At 32.5% G+C, this 19,906-nt stretch overlaps 1 protein-coding gene across 9 annotated transcripts in view; it reads left to right on the top strand.

Moving 5' to 3' along the window:
• The window catches only part of ninaC (STKc_myosinIII_N_like and MYSc_Myo21 domain-containing protein ninaC), a 142,314-nt gene that overhangs the window by 77,301 nt on the left and 45,107 nt on the right, over window positions 1-19,906 (top strand). For all 9 annotated transcript variants that reach the window (XM_081760126.1, XM_081760134.1, XM_081760143.1 and 6 more), the window contains 5 exons: window positions 1,519-1,611; window positions 2,899-3,084; window positions 11,688-11,882; window positions 15,976-16,175; window positions 17,359-17,669. In XM_081760126.1, coding sequence (XP_081616252.1) covers window positions 1,519-1,611; window positions 2,899-3,084; window positions 11,688-11,882; window positions 15,976-16,175; window positions 17,359-17,669 — 985 coding nt within the window. The remainder of the gene's footprint in view (window positions 1-1,518; window positions 1,612-2,898; window positions 3,085-11,687; window positions 11,883-15,975; window positions 16,176-17,358; window positions 17,670-19,906) is intronic.

Here is a 19,906-nt window from a genome sequence, read left to right as displayed (position 1 = left end):
TCTACAACCATGCTCGTAGTCACTTAATTTCACAATAGGAGTTCACTCGCGTCGTATTGGCATTAGACACAAGCTGTAATCCACACTCAACGGACTCGAATACACAACTACAAATGCTAATTGTATTTTCGACAACCTTCGAGTCCCATTGGCTTATCATCTACTGTGCCCGGTGTGCTGAGACCTTCGAACTAAGCTAAGAATTTCGTATACAGATACACTCTCTGCGTGCGAATTTTGTTCAAATCGGATGATGTATGTAGAATGTTTTATAACGCATTACCACCGGTGTATTTTCTTTCGTATATAATACTATATTCAGACTTTAATTCCCGAAAAACTATGAATAAAGATTTTTTCAAAACAACATTTTATAAGATGTTCTAGTATGCCTATGGAAACTGTCCAAGGATACATCCTTATATACACTGATCTTGTATGAAATAACAGACAAATTCTGACCAAAGCATATATTAACTAATAAATAATAGCGTTACAGTTTCGGCAAATTAACTTTGCCTTCAACAGACACATTATGAAATACAATTCCTAAGATTACAGCTTATATATTTCTTAAAATGAGAGGAGGTATTCCATGAACCAATCATATTCGTCCTTTCCTTTAACAATTTTTAATTAATACAAACGCTACTTTTAATGATCAACTTTCACTTAAGAGCTAAACTTTTAATTGGCACACCTGTGTATGAATAACTTTCACTTTTGAAAAACATAAACTTTTAATTAACTATCCGTTGTTCAATACACCTGTTTTTACCTCCTCTTTCTTCTCTGTTTTATCCAATATCTTTCTCCATACATCATGTATATTTAGTCCGCTATTCCAATTCATAAGTTTCTCGCTTCTTTCCTTTCTTATCCATTCTGCCTCTTTCTATTTTCTTATAATGCTTCTTTTCTCCTTTTCCAGCCCCTCTACGCCTTCCCAGTCTATTTCATGTCCTGCCTCCCTTACATGTTTATATATAGCGTTTAGAAGAATCTTACATGCGTTTGTATTAATTAAAAATTGTTAAAGGAAAGGACGAATATGATTGGTTCATGGAATACCTCCTCTCATTTTAAGAAATATATAAGCTGTAATCTTAGGAATTGTATTTCATAATGTGTCTGATGAAGGCAAAGTTAATTTGCCGAAACTGTAACGCTATTATTTATTAGTTAATATATGCTTTGGTCAGAATTTGTCTTTTATTTCATACAAGAAGTTCCAAAGCTAGAATGAGTGGTACACTGATCTTGCATATGAAACCTGAAGTAAGAACAATTGCAGCTTCAAATTCGAATACGGACTGAGGTTAGTATATATATGTATAGGACTCCAATAACACGGCCAACACAAGAAAATTGTTACTAGAAAGCGAAATATTATTTTCTATATTTATTCATTTTCCCTTTATGTAATAAAATTCAACCTTTTGAATAAGTGAATATTCTATTATGTACCAAACTAGAAGCATGCATATAATATAATCTATTTTCGTTTCTCGTTTATAGTTTGCTCAAGAGTTGAAGATAACAGCTGAAGACTTACAAGAGTGTAAAGTACGTCCGTCTTTAGAAGGAATGATACGAAATGGATTACTTAAGGTTAGTTATGTATTGATGATGACACTAGAAGCAATTGTAAACAATATTGGTAATTTATTTCAAACTATACGCAATTTGGAATAAAAAGCTTATCATTATCCTGTAGCTTATAACTATCTTCTTACTACTTACTACTTACTAATTTAACCATCCGAAGTTCTCGAAGAATTTACTTTTCGGGTTTGAGCAGTAGGAATGGATAAGTTAAGAGTCTAGTTTCTGAGGAGATTTCGAAGGTTTATAGGGGATTGTAATTTAAACGACTCAAGTCACAGGAGGAACAAGGAAAGTTCACAAGGGTTTCACAGGTATTTTCGAATTCTTTACTGTGATTCTTTTTGTTTTGAGTAGTGAGAAAAAAGGAGTTAAGAGAGTGTTGGTGTCATAAGATATCGTAATTCAGACAATAACAAAAATATAGAAGGACCCAAGAGAATCTGAAGAGTTCCAGAGGGGTTTTGAAGGATTGACAGAAGTTCTTTTCAATGGAAGAAAGAATTAAGACGTTAAGATATATTGGCTAGTTTCTCAGAGGATGATGGGAGTCATAGTGAATAATTTAGCCATCCTCAATTATTTAGTAGCTACGGTTATTAGAGTTTTGTACAAACTCTCCGTACGATCTTTAAATTGGAAATTTTGACTCGTAAAATACAGAAAACTTATTTATTTGTACAAAAGGTTTAACGCTCAAGATTTGGGCTGGAAACAAAATTCCCAATTCTTTGTACATTGGTTAGAATACTTATAAAATATTATTAAGTTAATAAATGTTACTTTTCCTGCGTATTGAGAGGGGAAAGGTTTAAGTCTAATCACAGAAGCTTAAGCTGCTCTAAAAAGATTTAGCAACATTTTTGCGAACTAGAGTTGAAATTTATTCAAATCTAGCCCAACGGAATGTCTTGACTACAATGGGAAATTCTGTGAAATATTATAATTAGAACTGCATAACCTGAAAAATGTGTACATGGGAAAAATATTCATGTAAAAAAAAAAAAAAAAAAAAAAAAAAAACCGTAAAATTAGATTATATCATTGATTTGTTTCATATAATATTTTACACACGTGGAGTCGCAAAAATGACAAATACAAATATCCATTAAATGACAAGTTTTTGAAAATTTCAGAAAAGTTAACTCATACACATTGTGGTTCAAAGATCGATTTCTGTCTCCTGCAAACTTTCATTACTGAACGTTTATAGACTTTTCTTGTCCATTCATCTTCCATGTAAGTGTGTGTTCTACAATATTTTGATTAAACAACCACAGTTACACTTTTCAGAGAGGCCATGATTGTCAGCTAGAACGTCTGTATGTAGAAGACTTAGCGGCATTGGAAAATTTGTCAGAAGATATTATTTTAGATCACCTGGAGGAGAGGCTAAAACGTGGAGACTTTCATACATTTGCGGGAGATATCCTTCTTATACTGAACCCTAATGACAAACAACAAATTTATGATGAAGAGGTAAGGTAGTTTCTTATATATATACTCCTATTCTCTATTTACTTTTACCTTATATTTTGAATTTACTAAACCGAAATTTGCTTTTGACCAAATTCATAATTGAACTGAGCGAGTTTACAACAAGACAACTGATTAACTGCCGTGCTTTATTTATTATATCCATTTTTAAAAAATCCGTACATGATCTAAAATATACAAATGAAAGTACATGCAATAACAAAAATCTCACGTTACGATGCTGTCTATGACGCAAGTTTTCGATTATCATTCTTCAAGGATATTATCGAAATATTTGAAAATAAAGAAATAAATGAAAATATTTGGTGTTGCCTCTGTCGATTCCCAATCCAGTTGACATGCTCATTTTTCCAACAGAAAGAATAAGATTTATACGAAACGACATTTGAAATCTTATCCTCCCCAGATGTACTCTTATATCTAATTCGACAAAACTTGGGGTTAAATGGGATGGGGGGACCATGACCAATCAGCTTAGCGATCCCAAAAACCATGAATTCGACCGGTCATTTTGTACAATTTATTTTTCAACCCTTCTCACCTCCTTCATGTCAATGGGGATTGAACTTAGACATAAATGGCATCGAGAGTGTGATTATTCATTTCAGCGACCTCAAAAACTATGATTTTGACCCCTTTTATTTTCGATTACTTTGACGTCACCCCTTCCCTACAGGTATCTTACCCCAAATGTTTTTTTCAAATTGTAAGGTATGGGATGTGTACCAACTTTGGTTGAAATTGTTCCAGGTGTTCTAGAGTTATGTTGGAACATATACACACACATACACACATACCTTTGTAAATATATAAGGTGAAATGAAATTTCTAGTTTTGCGTCCCACGATTATGCCTTTTAGGCTAATAAATAAGGGCAATTGTGAAGTAATTGGAGAAATGTTAATGTAGGAAGAAACGAGAGAACACTGAGAAAACCCACAGGCAGTAGTCATGGCCTGGGATCGAACCAGGGACTCAGCGTCAGAGGTAGATGTTCTACTATTGAGCTGCCGTGTCTCCAAAAGTACTTTAGTGTTCAAAATTTAGTAATTGTGAATGATTCGTCTTTAGTTATAAATGTAATAGAAAGTTCATGAAGACTTCAACAATTAATAATAATTGAGGCAACCCAAAAGCACAAAAGCACAAAAAGCATAACAGCAGTTTACACATATGGTTGGTACCTTGAATATGGTTGTGGTTGTCTAAGGGTCCAGAAGAAACTAATTTTAAAAGCATAATAAAGCATAATTTTAGAAAATAAAGCATAAAGCATAATTTAAAATATATAGCACAATTCTTGGAAAATTCTATTAGAACAATTCTTGGAAAGTTCTGTTTCACTGCAAGTTTAACATACTGTATTTAATATTTTTCAAAACCAATAGTTACAATGCAAAATCATTGAGAACATAACAATGCAACAATGAAAAGCTTATTTTTATTTCTGTAAACTCTTCGATGAAATCCTTTGATGTGGAGAAAAGAAAAAAGGAAAAGAAGAAGAAAACTTTCCGCTAACAATGTATAGTACACAAGAACTCCACACTATATTGTTTTGTATACTTTTTGAACTTGAGCACTTTCTGTACTTTTCGGTGGTATCTTTTACTTTCCCTTTCTGTATATATGAACCTGTAAGGCGCATATAGAAAGATAGAAAAAAACTGACTCGAGTAAAGCATATCTCTTTATAGTGCACTAAGTAGAAAGTTCATTAAATATGAAAGAAACTGGTTGCATAAAATATTAATAAATAGATCAAGATATTTAGAATATCTAGTGTGTAGTAAATATTATACATTATACACGATTAATGTAAAATAATGATTGAGATTAACAATAAAGCATAATAAAACATAATTTGGAAAAAAAATAAAGCATAAGTAAACAAAAAATAAAGCATAATGTGGGTTGCTCTAATAATATAACGTATCAAATTCTAAACAATATGTACAACAAGAGTCGTATTTAAGCATTTGCAATATGTGCAGCTGCAGAGGCGGCTGAAACCCACATTAGATTGCGATTCTGATTACTATTAATGCTCCACTCTACTTTAAGATGTGCACCTATATATTCACTAAATTGTGTAGCTTTTTACATGGCCGACTGCAAAAGAACATACATTTCGGAATAGTATGCAGAAAGAAAACTTACTGCACTAATATCAGAAGTTTGTAATCAGTTCAATCTTCTTCAGCCGTTGAGATTTCAAGCAATGATGTAATGCTAGAATTTTTGGTAGGTATACGCTCGACCGTTTACAAATATATAGCGTATGCTTATCTCCTTATACGCTCATTCTTTCTTATTTTTAAGATGAGTGCACGCTGAACTTCAATTTGAGCTTTATTTTGTTTAAATGTCTTGTTAAGTTTCGAAGATATAGAAGAAAACAGATTCTACAACCTAACAATGTGTAACAATTTCCCAAGTGTAGAATGGATTATGATATATTGTTGAATCGTTGCATACCAACATTTTTGAATAAGATGAGAAAATTTTAACACCAAGCAAATTAGTATGATGACAGTTTTCGAGTGAAGGTAGTGAGCAGAGGATATGGCAAGAATTAAGGTGGCACTTGGACAATAATTGGTAATCATTTCATTATTTTTTTAAAAGTTTTATGTGCTAATCTTAACTTTTTCTATCATTCGTGATGTTTTGCAAGTCGTGTAGACCCATGTCGCCTCATTACATCCCTGATTTCAATACTAAAGCATCAAATTAAACGTAACAGATTTTTCAATGAATCGTTTCATTCAGAAGCGAAACCAGAAACTCCTTAAGAAGAAACAGGATTAAATTAAATGATAAATTAAGCTCTGAGCAAAGCAAACCGATTTTTATCATAAAACTAATATCGTATAACAGTTTTGCCAACTAAATACTTTGGCTTCATCAAACATTATCTCTGGTAAAGCGTTTGATAAAGCCAAAGTATTTGGTTGGCGAAAATGTTATACTATATTAGTTTTATAATAAAAACGGTTTGTTTTGGTTAGGGATTAGTTTATTATCTAATATATAACAACTAAAACTGGTAGAATATAAAAAATCAGATTGACTCAAAGATGAGGACGAAATGTGGAGAAAAATAAAAATATAAAATACATTCTAAGCTAATACGATTCTTCAGAATGAGTTACAGAAGGTATAGCTTTTCACAAGAAATGTAATTTAGTATCTTCATTTCTTTCAAATATCGCGGAACTAGAAGCTGTTAAAATTTATGATATTGCAGAGAAACTTTGATCATAGAGAAGAATGCAATCCATTTTCAAAGCTAATTGTAATATATAAGAAAGAATATGATGACAATAAGTTACTTTCTTACATATCCCTGCCGAATATTGACTCCAAAGAAAATTGGTCATGTATACCTAAATGTGTACACATCATTCTGCACTCAATATTTACAACCCTACTCCAGCAACAAATTGTTACGCTAAAAGGTCATTTTAAGTTTTATAACGGATTAACAAACTGTTTATGAACAGCGTAGAATGTAGAAGGACTGGTCAATCTTGAAGTTCTCGTTATAGACGAATCAGACATCACAGTCAGTTTCAATTTCGAAGAAGTGATAAATGCATTCGCAATTGCAAAAAATAAGATAAGGTAATTTTCTCTAAGTTCCATGGATTTTGAAAAATACTTATAAATTGTAGTGTTTCCACCATATATTGTACTTTTGACAGACTAAATTGGAGACTTCTGTGATGTATTCTTTTAATAGGTTATTAAACTATAGTGATTTTTGTGTGTGTTTCTACTATACATTTTGTCTGATTAAATTAGAGGTTTCTGATATTTTTACAGGAGCTATAAACTGTAGTGATTATTTTCTGTTATCATAAATATTTAATTTGCACATAGTTGCATGTGTTGTGTATTCACTTAAGTTTTTAAATACTTCGATAAGTTTAAAATTGAAGTAAATAATTCCATACTTATTATTGGTAGTCTGTAAAAGTGTAGTGATGCTAAATTTTAGCTCAGGGAAGAGGAAGGTAAAATAAATAACGGCACAGGTGGGTTGTACAATAAGGTGGGCCGAAAAAACTCATTTTTTTATTTCGAAGTTGTAATAGCGCGGAAAAGTTGCGAATTATAGAGACAAAGAAAAATAAAAAAAATTATCAAAATCGGTTGACATCTTCCGGTCGCGCATAGACCCTAAAGTTTGACAAAATATTTTAAAAAATCATTTTTGCGATTGCTTTTTTAAATTTTTGAATTAAATGTTTTCGTAATGTAATAGTTTTTAACGTCTTCAAATAGAGCCTAAAAACATTGTATTTTAATTTGGTTTAGATCAGTTGATATCTTCCTGTCGCGCATAGGGCCTAAAATTTGTCAAAATATTGAAAATGTTACATTTTTACGAGTTTTTTTAAAAATATCTTTAATATACTGTTTTTAAACATAATACTTACAGTATTTTTATTTTTGAACATAAGAACATTGTGATTTATTAAGATGCGAATAAATTAACAGCTTCCCATTGCGCAATGATCCCAATGCTATAGAAAAACAGTTGTGAAGGGTATTGACATATGATTCTATTTCTTCCTTTTTATTGTTTTCTATCAATTTCATTTGATAAACATTTTGGCTAAAAAGAATGTTAAGATGGTTTTTAACTTTTAAACATAAATATCAATGACTGAAAACGCACCAAATTGTATTTCGTTAGAACGGACGTCTAAATTTTTGCATTAAAAATTCAAATTAGATATTTTGCCAGATGAATTCATAATATAGATTGTTTCCTCACACTCTAATTTTAAAATCAATTTTATTAGTAGATAGCGCTAATGATCTCAAAATGAGCCTAAATAACAAAATGTTATTGAGTAAATTTAACATATTAAAATATGTTTCCGTAAATCAAATTTCCATTAATTAGTAGACTATGTAAAGACATTTCAAGTACAGTCCATGCATCAATCTACTTCTTTTCTATTTGAAAATGCAATTATTCTACCGTGAATAACCCAAAATAGCTGTAATAATCTAATGATCCAATAGTTTTATCACTAAACGTATTGTTATGGGTTAATGACTTATATTAACAGAGAAAAAAGTGGCAGCAAGTAGGTTCCAACTACACATGTGCTGAAGCTGTGGTTGTTTACGGATGCTATATTCTCTGCTACCCATTTATCGTTAGGTAAGATACAAAATGCTCATCAGCGCTTTCCACCTTTTCTCACTTTTTGAAAATACTGCAGAAATCAAAGTAGAATATAATACTTTCTCTACATATTTTTTTTTTCAAAAAATAATATAATGTTTTGTTTACGTAATATTCTCAAAGAAGAATATAATACTTTCTCTACGTAATTTTCTACTAAGTACAAATTAGTACTCAGTAAAAAATTCACTATTTATGTTTCTGGGATGATCATCTTTCTTGCTAAGTTCTTAATCTAAGCACATTACATCACAAATTATTTGAAGACACATTTGCTTGACAATGGGAAACACATAGCCACAAACTATTTCATTAAGTAGTATTTTCTGAAACACTAATTTTAATGTTTTGATTTCCACAATATTTTTAAAAACATGAAAGAGTCACGAAAAACATTTGAAACATATACAGTTAGCAAATTCAACCTTAAATAAACTTTTCGCAAGTCGAATCATAATTAAATTGCTCCAGAAACGTGTAGATTCACCTCACTTTGCAAGGAGAGTTTTTATATCCTCCATTCCAGTAAAATGAGTCTCCTCAACAATAGATCAAAGATAATATATGCATATTCAAATTTTTAAAGAACTCATCTGTAAGCACCCTATAATACTGTAGATAGCGACAAACTGTTTCAACGTACCTTTGATGCCTTCTTCAGTGTACATTGAAGTGAAGGAAGAAAGAAAAAGTTAAGCTGCTGAGCAATTCACGTTATCTAGTTGCCTCCAACTCATAGAAAATTATATACCAACTAACTCTATGGCCTATGGAACCCGGAGGTTCAATACCCCTTTCACAAAAGCTCTCCATTGACTTCTATCCTTAGCCAACTGGATCCAGTTTCTACTTTGTACTTCTATTTCTGCGAGATCCATCTTAATATTGTCCTCCCATCTGCGCCTAGATCTCCCTAACGGTCGTTTTCCGATTGGTCTCCCAGTCAGTATTTTGAAAGCGTTTCTACTTTCTTACATCCTAGCTACATGACCTGCCTACCCAAGCCTCCTATACTTCATTACCCTAACAATGTTTGGTAAACCGTATAAATTATGTAGTTCCTCGTTATGAAGTTTCCGCCATTCTCCATTCCCATTCCTCTTGGGTTCGAATATTCATCTCAGAATCTTGTTCTCAAATACTTTCAGTCTACGTTCTTCTCTCAGGGTAAGCGACTATGTTTCGCATACATACAGAACAACAGGCATGATTATCGTTTTAAATATTTTAAGCTTCGAATTCCTCGACAGAATTCGCAACGACACGAGATTTTGAACTGAATAATAACACGAATTCCCTGCTTTTAGTCGACATTTAATTTCTTCGTGAATACGGTTTTCGTCTATTAATATTAATCCTAGACATTTGAAAGTATCCACTTTATCAAAAGTATTATTCGATATTTTAACGCATCCATAATTTGCCGTATTATGGGCCCAATGCATTTCCATGTATTTAGTTTTCTCTGCATTTACTTCTAAACCCATGTCCCTGCAACAGAAATTGGGTGGGGGAGGCACTACACAGGGGGAAATCACAGCCTATGATTCAAAAAAGTCACACATCAGATATCACACTCACCACTAGAAGGAATACTGTTAATCCACAATGCAATTCACTTCAACACAATATCATACAGAACTACCACTTTGCTGCTTGTATTTGATTGACGTCCTACCAACAAGCAAGGCTTCTCGTTATGAAATGCATATCACATGGTCAACATATTATTATCCCTTACCCCTTTTCATTCCATTTTCAAACTCTCCGACTCATCCTAGGTATTGTTCGCTAGTTTTAGCTGAGGAGGCGGGACACGGAAGAATGTTTTTAGTTTTCTTCTGCCTGTTACTGGTGACCCTCCTCAAAATAACTTAGCGACCCGCGAATGACAGCCATTAAGTTGAAGGGGTGGGGACACTTACTGCTCATCTTACTGTTCCCAGCCTAGCAACCTTCTCAGGTACTTAGCAATACATGTGTATATAAAGCGAACCGACAGTCAGTTTAAGGCCCCAAAGGCCAAAATCTCGGAGAGCGAGGAACAAAAGAACATTCTTCTGCTGCGAAACTGAACTAAACTTCAACGTACTTGTTGATTTTTTTTTTTCCGAAACCGAGAAGTCCTTGTGGCTTGGAAATCACGATGTACACACAAATATACATAAACGGTTGCAAGTGGAAGTAAAGTTGAAGTTCTACTTCTTTAAATCTTTATTCAAAGCAAGACTTCGGGGCCCCCAATACCTCGCCCTTCCCCCGCATTGCGGGGGTAGCTGCTACACCATTGGTTTGAAAATATTTTTTCTTTCTACCTTCAGATTGAAATCCTCTAAAGGAACCTTCATATGGTGTCGCGGAAATTGGTCAAATTCATGTTCTACTACCTCGTAAAAACCGTCCTTTTGATCGTCATTCTTATTTTCTATTGGAGTATATACATTTAGAACAATAATATCGCACTATCGACCATGAACAGTAATAAAAGAGAGTCTATCATTAACAAATCCAACACGTTTAGTTGCTGATATTTTTCATTTGTGAACGAAAAATCGAACGAATAACAAACATGTGAGTAGGTTTTCTTGGGGTTATCGCACTTTCTTTATCCTGTCATTTCATTCATTCTGACCATCATCTCTCTTAGCCTCGGAGAATAATCGTGAGACATAAAACTAGAAATTTCATTTCATTTCATTTACATTAGTCAAATTATGTCTCTTTAACCCTAAATCCGTTAATTTAAGGTCTCTTACATCGAGGGTTTATTATATTAGTATAAATATACCGGTATAAAGGAAGTAATATTGAGAACATTGTAAATACAAGATATTAGAAATTCTTCTCTTGTCGTTTTAAGGGGCTACTTTTGGCTCAAAAAATATGGAATTAGCAGAAGACATTATAGCCAAAACAAGAGAAACAAAAAAGTCAAAGTTATAATAACATAACGTTAGAGTGTATCTCTTGTGTGTGCAAATCATAATGGACCTAGTGTACGAAGCTTGGTTTGCTTCCTGCGATAACTTTTTCTTCCGTTCTTATATCTGTACTCCAGGTTTGCTGAGGTCAACCAAGCAGCAACTATACACTGCATTTTCCATTATCTGTCTCATGGAAATAAATAAAATAAAATAAAATAAAAAATGAGACATAGTAAAAATGAAAATAATATTTAGAAAATTGAAAGTTGTGTTTGGAAACAAACTACGAAATATAAAATAATTGTAGCAGCATTCACCTTGAAGACACACAAGCAATCTAACACTGATAGCATACCATTACAAGTGGTGTACTATGATAAGTTTATTTATTATCTGCCAATCTTTTAATTCTAAGTAAGTCAGTAATTAAGATTTTCATTTTTTTATATTTTCAGTTTCAGAAGAAGTATAAATTCAAAACGCGTTCAGACAATGCTCCTCATATCTTTGCTGTAGCAGACAGAGCTTACCAGAATATGCTTCATCATGAACAACAACAACAAATTATATTTGCAGGCGAGAGTTACTCTGGGAAGACAACCAATTTTATTCATACAGTGAAACACCTTGTTTATCTTGGATATGGACAGGTACATAAAAACAACTTGTAATAATTTTCTAGTGCCATTGATTTAATAATGAATGAATTATCGTGTACAGAACCTAGTAATTCTTCATAAACTTTGTTCAACTACAGTATCTGAAGTAAAGGCAACGGTATTTTAAAAAGAAAATAATCACACTTCGTTATGCATTGTTACTTAGGTTAAAATGTAATTTTAGATTTACTTCTTCTTGAATCATTAAGGAACATTTTACGTTATTTGCTTATTGCGTACAATCTTAAATTCTTTAATTTATATATTTTTTTTAATCTACCCAGCTCTTATTTCTTATCATATTTGGAGCTGGATAAGTGATGGTGGAAATAGCGTAGCTAAATGGTATTATACTAACAAAAATCGGCAGATTCTCCCCATTTCAGGAAACCATTATGCTTCCCTCCTAAATAAGAATATTCAAGTCGAGATCTATCTAAATCATCTTCCCACACCCGAAAATGATATATATTTTTTTTTTATATGTAATTGTTAGGCCAGTTTTCAAGATACAGTTTACATACCACCGATCAAAAATTGCTTTCTGTATTTTTTTATTTAATACACATACAAACATGCAAGTCTGTTTATGCCCAGTGTTTTTTTCTAGCAGTATTTGTAGTAATAAAATATATTTACAAAGAAGGAATATTTTATCATTTTACTTAGGGAGAAATTATCAAGTAATACTTTTTTAAAAAATTCATATCACTATATGAGACTCCTCCATTGTGCGCTCGTCACAAATCATTATAGAAAATGAAATAAAAATGAATACAATTTAACTAAATTACGCTCAAGTAATGTATCATGAAATAAACATACTAATATATATATATATAAAAATAAAATTTGGAAAGGTGGAAAATGAAATAAATACAGAAGAATCTTCGTGTAATCTAATCTTGATCTTTACCTGTACTTTACTGCAAATAACATACGCACATTCAGATTATGTACATGGTACCATGTAAACGAACTAAAATCTTTGAAATTTGAACTAAGTTAACATTTACAAGACGTCATCTATTAATGCTTATTATTTTTAATAAAGCATAGTTAAGTTTCAATACTTGTCTTCAATAACCAATTAATATCTTTTTGGTTATTTACATTGTTGCATGTACATTTTATGATAAGTTTTTGTTATGTAATTTGGTTGTCATTTTTATCTATTATCTATAATGAGTTGTTAGAAATTAGAAAATGAATAAGCTATCAATATATGGAATTCATGATTACTTATTTTACAGAATTGTCATAATGAAAATAATCATTCTGTCTTTTCAAATAATTCTATTTTCATGTACGTAGTTTATTTTAATACTTAAAGTTACGAGAAGAGAGAAATGAAAAAAATAAGTAAAGTTCCCCCATAGAAAAGAACATATACAAGTATTGAAATAGCGGTTAAAGAACGTGTTCATTACTTATATATTCTGATCGTAAAAATGAAAATTAACTTCGTTTCATTTACCAAAACCACACAGCCAGAAGGAAACGTCATTCAATAATACTAAAGAAGCAAAAATCCAAGATCTTCGAAGAATCTAAAATTTAATCGGCTTATAAGAATATAAAGGGATTTTCTTCCAGAATGCAACGTTTTAATGTATTTATTAGGGATGGCCAGGACCGATTCCTGGCGGCTTTCGACTCTGAACGGATCCGGTTCCGGAACCGGTTTTTTGGATCCCGGTATGGAACCGATTCCTGAACCAGTTCTGAAAACCTGATATCCAAGAACCGGTTCCACCGGAGCGGAAACTTTGTGGCCATCCCTACGCAAAACCCGAGCTTCTTGCAGGCTGTGAATAGTGTGCTAGATGAAATGGTGGAAGCGACAGGCAGGCGCCCAGGGGGCGGTCGCTTGTCTCATTTGGCTAAACAAACTGGGTAACTGGCAAACTCGTTGGCTAAACAGGCAAACTGGCAGACTCATTTGGCTAAACACCCACTGGCTGACTAAATTTTTTTCTGGGGGGCACAAGCGGGTCTGGGCGGGGAGGGCACAAGCGCGTGGTCCTCTTTCCAGTGAAGGTGAACTTTGTGCCTCCTTTACGACGGGACTTTGGGTGTTTTGGATCCAGGTCTGGAACCGGTTCCTAAGATCCGGTTGTGGAACCGGGTTTTCGGATCCAGGTCTGGAACCGGTTCCTAAGATCCGGTTCTGGGACCGGGTTTACGGATCTAGATCTGGAACCGGTTCTGGAAACCGGATCTCCAAGAACTGGTTGAGGAACCGGTTCCGCCGGAACCGGAACCGGAACTTTGTGGCCATCCCTAGTATTTAATTTTAGTCCAAAGAGTGTCTCTTAAATTAATGTAAGCAAACTTAAAAGGAAGTTTCAATAATAAAATACTTGTAACAATGATTAATGAAAAGAAACGGAAACAATCAGTAAAATCGACATCAGTGATGCATGATCATTCATATGCTTCCTTGATGCAAACATGCGAGCATCATATTACAAAACTACCACGGTCTCTGACTATTTGAGTTAGTGCGTCTATACAAGATATAACAACATTTCACATAACATTAAACGAAGTTCATTTTTTCTCTCTAAAATATACGTAAATCTCTCACTGAACATACCAGGTTACCTTGAAATAAATGATCATTTTGTACCTCAATACTACTAAATTTTATAATGGTCCTGCTTTACTCAAAGTGGTTCCCATCTGCAATGATGGATCTCTGTCACAGAGCTCTCAATCCTGAACTGGAATAAGTGTGGCCCCCATGACATAGTAAAGGCTCGAAAGGCACTTTTGGCACTATCTCTGATTTTTTATCACCTTGTCTTTCAGAAAAGACTGAAATACAGAAAATGGTAGTCTATTAGCGTTAAGTTAGCAACAATGAAGTGTGCGGAAATACATACTTCAGGTTTCTTAGTTTCTGTCTCGAAAAGTTTACCATAGGTAGTTAAATGTTTCTTGCAAGATTAGAAGACCCGTCCTGTTAACCAAAGGTGACTGGTTTTCCACATTTGTGGGTGCATTTAGTCAATTTCTATGCAACATTGACATCAGTAATTGTATCAATAGGAGGAAAGAATTTGTAATTGACGACATTCAGTGCTGTCCATCACGCTAACAATAAAATCTTATGTGACATCAATTTTAGATTTGCAAATCTTAGATTTTTCCGCTCATTACCGTACAAATTTCTCATCACATGATCGAGGAGAAACTTATTTTCAAATTTCGAAATCAATAACAATCAATAGATTGTTTCAGATGTCCGCCCGCTGCTCTTTGTGGCACTCAGGTAGTTCCTATGGGACTTAATTGAGTATTTTCTACTTTCTTTGTTTGATGTAGGTGATTCGAAACTGGAGACGTTGAACCAAGTTCACTGACACTATAGGTCAGTCTCCACACATGGGTTTAAGGCTTTGTTATCTACTTTGTTATCCCCTATTTTTCTCATCTTGGAGGCCACCTTGATATGAACATTTTTAAACCATGAATGGTCTTGTTTGTTCTGAGGCTGAGTCTACATCCTGTGCCTTTACCACATTATAATGTGTGTCTTCCATAGTCTTTTGTCTTAGTTTGAACTCCTGCAACAAAATTATCCAGAAATCACTCTGGCTCAACATTTTACACAAATTACTGTAAAATGTCCCGACATCTACAGATTCATTTCTTCTGACGTCATAGCTGTCTGTTGAGGTGATCTTTAACTAATGTTACGTTCGGTTTCATCGTTCCAGTACATTTGGAGCCAAATTGATTGATTTAATACAGCCTATCACCACTGAGACTGTAAAGTGGAATCTAGTATTTCAAATGGAATCCGAACCACTACTTCGATTTTTATTCGTGGCAAACATCCCACCAGGATCAAGTCCTGGACCATGCAGACCAGGCACGCTAGACATTTGGACAAAAAGGACATATTCAAAGTTACGGGATGTGGAGTGTAGATATTGTGCATTTCAGCCATTTACTACAAATAAACTCATAAAAAGAAAAATACTTCATAAAATGAGACAAGCACTCTGTAAGCAACTTTTTCTGTGTCTAAATATGCTTGTAAGGAATTTTTGTTTTATTTCCTTTTAAACATTAGAGTATGAATATAGTTGGAGAGAAAATCCTGAGAGGTTTGTCTGTCATCCATACTCTTGGGAACGCTGCTACTCCAATCAACCCTGATTCGACTCGTCACGTTCTTCGATTGCAAATGACGTTTACACAGTCTGGTAAAATCAGTGGAGCTATATTTTGGATGTACCTTCTAGAGAAGTGGAGGCTCACTGAAGATGATAGGTATGATAACAATTATATGTGATGTTTAAATTTTATGCAAGTAAACAAGTCACAGTATGATAAAAGTACTAACAACAATTTGCTTAATAAAAACATAAATTAAATAACACGGTTATCAAAGACATAAAATGAACATATACAGAAAAAGTAAATAATACATTCACCATAAAGATAAACTTTGTTAGCAATATACACTTTTTGATTAAAATTGAATTAGAACTTTCTTTATCTTATGCGGTACCCCATGTCTCTTACAGATTTTGACTTTGACTTGATTAAAACTTGTTTTAGTAATTCCAACCGAATCCATAATTTCCCCTATCGGGTGAAAGAGTGATTCTATAAGTAAAGAAAGCACGCTGACTCAAGTCAAACCAAAGACTAACTTAGTATAATTTCTCTTTATCTTCTTCAACTGTGAATCATATATTTCAAATTGGTTGATTTTGTCTGAATTACATCTATAAAAGTTTCGGTATCTTTGAAAGTATTTGTGAACAATTCTTTGGATTTATGTTTCGGTTATACAAAATTTTGTCGTAAAGTGTGCATTAAAAGTATGATGGAATTCTGAATTTAGCGAAAATAATACAATATGAAGTGAAATGAAATTAGGATAAAATAGACGGATGATCAATGGAAGAGAATGATTAATGAAAGATTTGGTAGAATGATAATGTAGGAGGAAACGGAAGAACTCCAAGAAAACTCGCAGACATAACTGACTACCACAAAATCACGTAAGATGCGATCGAACCGAGGACTTCTCGCAGAAGAAGCGAGCACTCTATATTTGAGTTAATGTGCCCCTAATAATGCAATAATATCAACAATAGAATAAATTAACTGATCTTAAAATTTTGTATTGTCCATAAACCAAAATAAATTTTGTATGAAACTCATTCATATTATTGTTGAATAGCTGAATTAACTTATGGAGAAAGAGTATTTATTTTGGAAGTACATTTATTGATCAATAGATGACTAGTAGTTTTATATATTAAACTGAATTAAATTTTGTAATATAATTTATACAGTAATACAATTAAAACTTCAATTTTTAAAATCTATTTAATATATATATAAAGAAAGATAGAGAGAGATACTTTCATAACTATACAACAACCAGTTTAGAAATTCGTATGATTCTAAATACTTTATCTTTTGTTTATTAATAATTTAGGTTCCAAGGGAATTATCATTTTTTGTACTATTTCTACAACATATTAGAAATCTCAGAAGAATTAAACGACTACTATTTGGAGCGAGGAAAGAAATATCGTTACTTGAGGACAATTAATGGCATGGACTCTAACAAGAACACAGAAAAGAGCGTGGAATTCATACAAAATCTTTTGGCACTAGAATTTACCAAAGACGATATTCTCACTGTAAAAAGATTAGCAGTTGCAATTCTGTTATTGGGAGAAATTACTTTCACAGAAAACGATTCAGGAGATGCAGAAATTGAAAACATTGATATGGTGAAGAACGGTAAGTTGTTAATATGCTGGTGCTTTATTTTTTAATAAGTAATTGGGTTTTTATCTCTTATATCAGCGTTTCTCAAACTGTGATCCTCGAGGTCTTCCCTTTTGATTCTCTTGGACTGAACTCGAAAACAAGGCGGGAAAAATAAATTTCTAATGAATTGGATATCACACACAATAGTTAAGAATCTCGAATAAGTATACATTATACAGATAATAGACTACACAATTTATTAAAGCAAATATTACGTAAATTCTGAAAGCTTATATAAATACGTATAACTCCATCCATCTTGACTCTGGAACTACTACATAAATAATTAATACTTTTCTGATCAGAGTATATACTTGTTTATTAAAATTAAAATAAGGCATAACAGGGCAAGTCTTTACTTTAGGCAAGGCAGTGACAATAACCAAGTCATCTGAACCGGTTCCCACAGTTACAGTTGCAGTTCCCAACAAGGAAAGACAGAAAACAACGTGCCCTGCGGGGCTCTAACCCACCTTCACTCGCTGACGCTCGCTCGGCAATACTATTTACTGACAGGATATTATTGCCTTGCCCAAAGTAAAGAGTTACTCATAACAGTTTCATTAACTTCACGTTATCTTTATCAAATATAACCCAATACATGAATTATGGGATAGATTATTAGAACGAATTGAAGGATAAAAAGTCACGGATATGAGAAATTATTAAGAGAAGCAATAGAAATAAAATTATGTGATAGAACATTGAATAGAGAGGGAATTTTAAAATTAACTGATATTTGGAAGAATTTATTAAAGTAATAATAATAAAAGAAAAAAGTGTTCTAGAGCCACATTTGTGGTTTTATATATATTAAATGCAGCAGCCATTAGCCATGTTGACTGTTACACTATAAATTCTTTAAAAGTATAAAATTGTATTAAACAAAATTGATATGCACTATAATTGTCATGGTATGGTTGCAATCAAAGTTGCAAACCAAAATAATACAGGCATATTGCCCGAAATTGCCCGTTTTGAACTATTTGTTATACGGCTACATTATTGTAAAAGTGAATATTAGTAACGTCAGAATTGTCCACACTTATTAAAATTTGTATCACACATAAAAAGAACTACAAAATAACTCTTATATGAAAATTAAAATTGTATTAAGCTGGAGTTCGAGACAGATTTTCCTATCCCGACGCCATTTTGCCTCGAACTCGAAAAGTGAAAATGATAATGATTAAGAAAACAGTTATAAATTTAAAATGAAACAGTTTTTTTTTTTTTTTTTTTTTTTTTTTTTTTTTTTTTTTTACATTCGAAATGGTGAGAGGAGAGTGATTACAAAAGGAAAATTTCGTCCAAAGCTTTTCCCGGAGGGAGAGTTCCTAGCATCGCTGCTACGTTCCCTCTTTGCACAGCCACACTTATCCTTTGTATAAGGTAGGATGAAGCTCGGGTGTCTCCAATACCTGATTATTTCATACTAAAATTTAAAGTTATAAAATGTAACAATTAGAATTATATAACAATAACAATGTACTGTTATGAAGATATCTCTTCTAATTAATGTCTGATGAAGATAACGTTAAGTTATTGAAACTATTATTCCTTATTTTAATTTTAATAAACAAGTTTATACTCTGGTCAGAAAAGTATTAATTGTTTATATAGATGTATTGCTATATAAAATATTATTGAAAGCCTTCAATTGTCAAAAGAAATACTAATATGTATTTTCTTATAATAATTGCAATATGAAATTAAGGGAATTTTACGTAATTAGCACTTTTTTTTTTTTTTTTTTTTTTTTTTTGAAAATATAAGTATACTAATATAGCAATTTATGCTTAAAACATAAAACATATTATAAATTTGTGTGAAAGAGACAAGAGCATGGTAATCCATAGAACATTCTGACTAATGAAGATGAACATCACTTGAAAAAATTTGAGGAACACCATCTTAGACAATAATATATTTTTAAGGTAATTCTTTGTACAATTGCTGTATAATTGTTTAGAACACCTGCAGCTTATAGAGTTTTGCTGTATAACGCGGAGCTGATTTTTTAAGCTATAATTTTCTCACAAAATATGAAAGACAACTCTATAGTTTTTTTTTTCCCTTATAATTTTTGTTACTTCTGCAAATAGTATTCTCACGTCTCTTATTTTTCTTTAGTAATCTTTGACAAATATGAAGAAATTAATTTCTATAAAGAATAAGTTTATTACAATTCTTTTTCTAAAGATGAT

Source organism: Thermobia domestica, chromosome 1 (genome assembly GCF_964235325.1).
Source record: "Thermobia domestica chromosome 1, izTheDome1.hap1.1, whole genome shotgun sequence".
Lineage (NCBI taxonomy): Eukaryota > Metazoa > Arthropoda > Insecta > Zygentoma > Lepismatidae > Thermobia > Thermobia domestica.
This window is presented reverse-complemented; position numbering and strand designations above follow the sequence as displayed.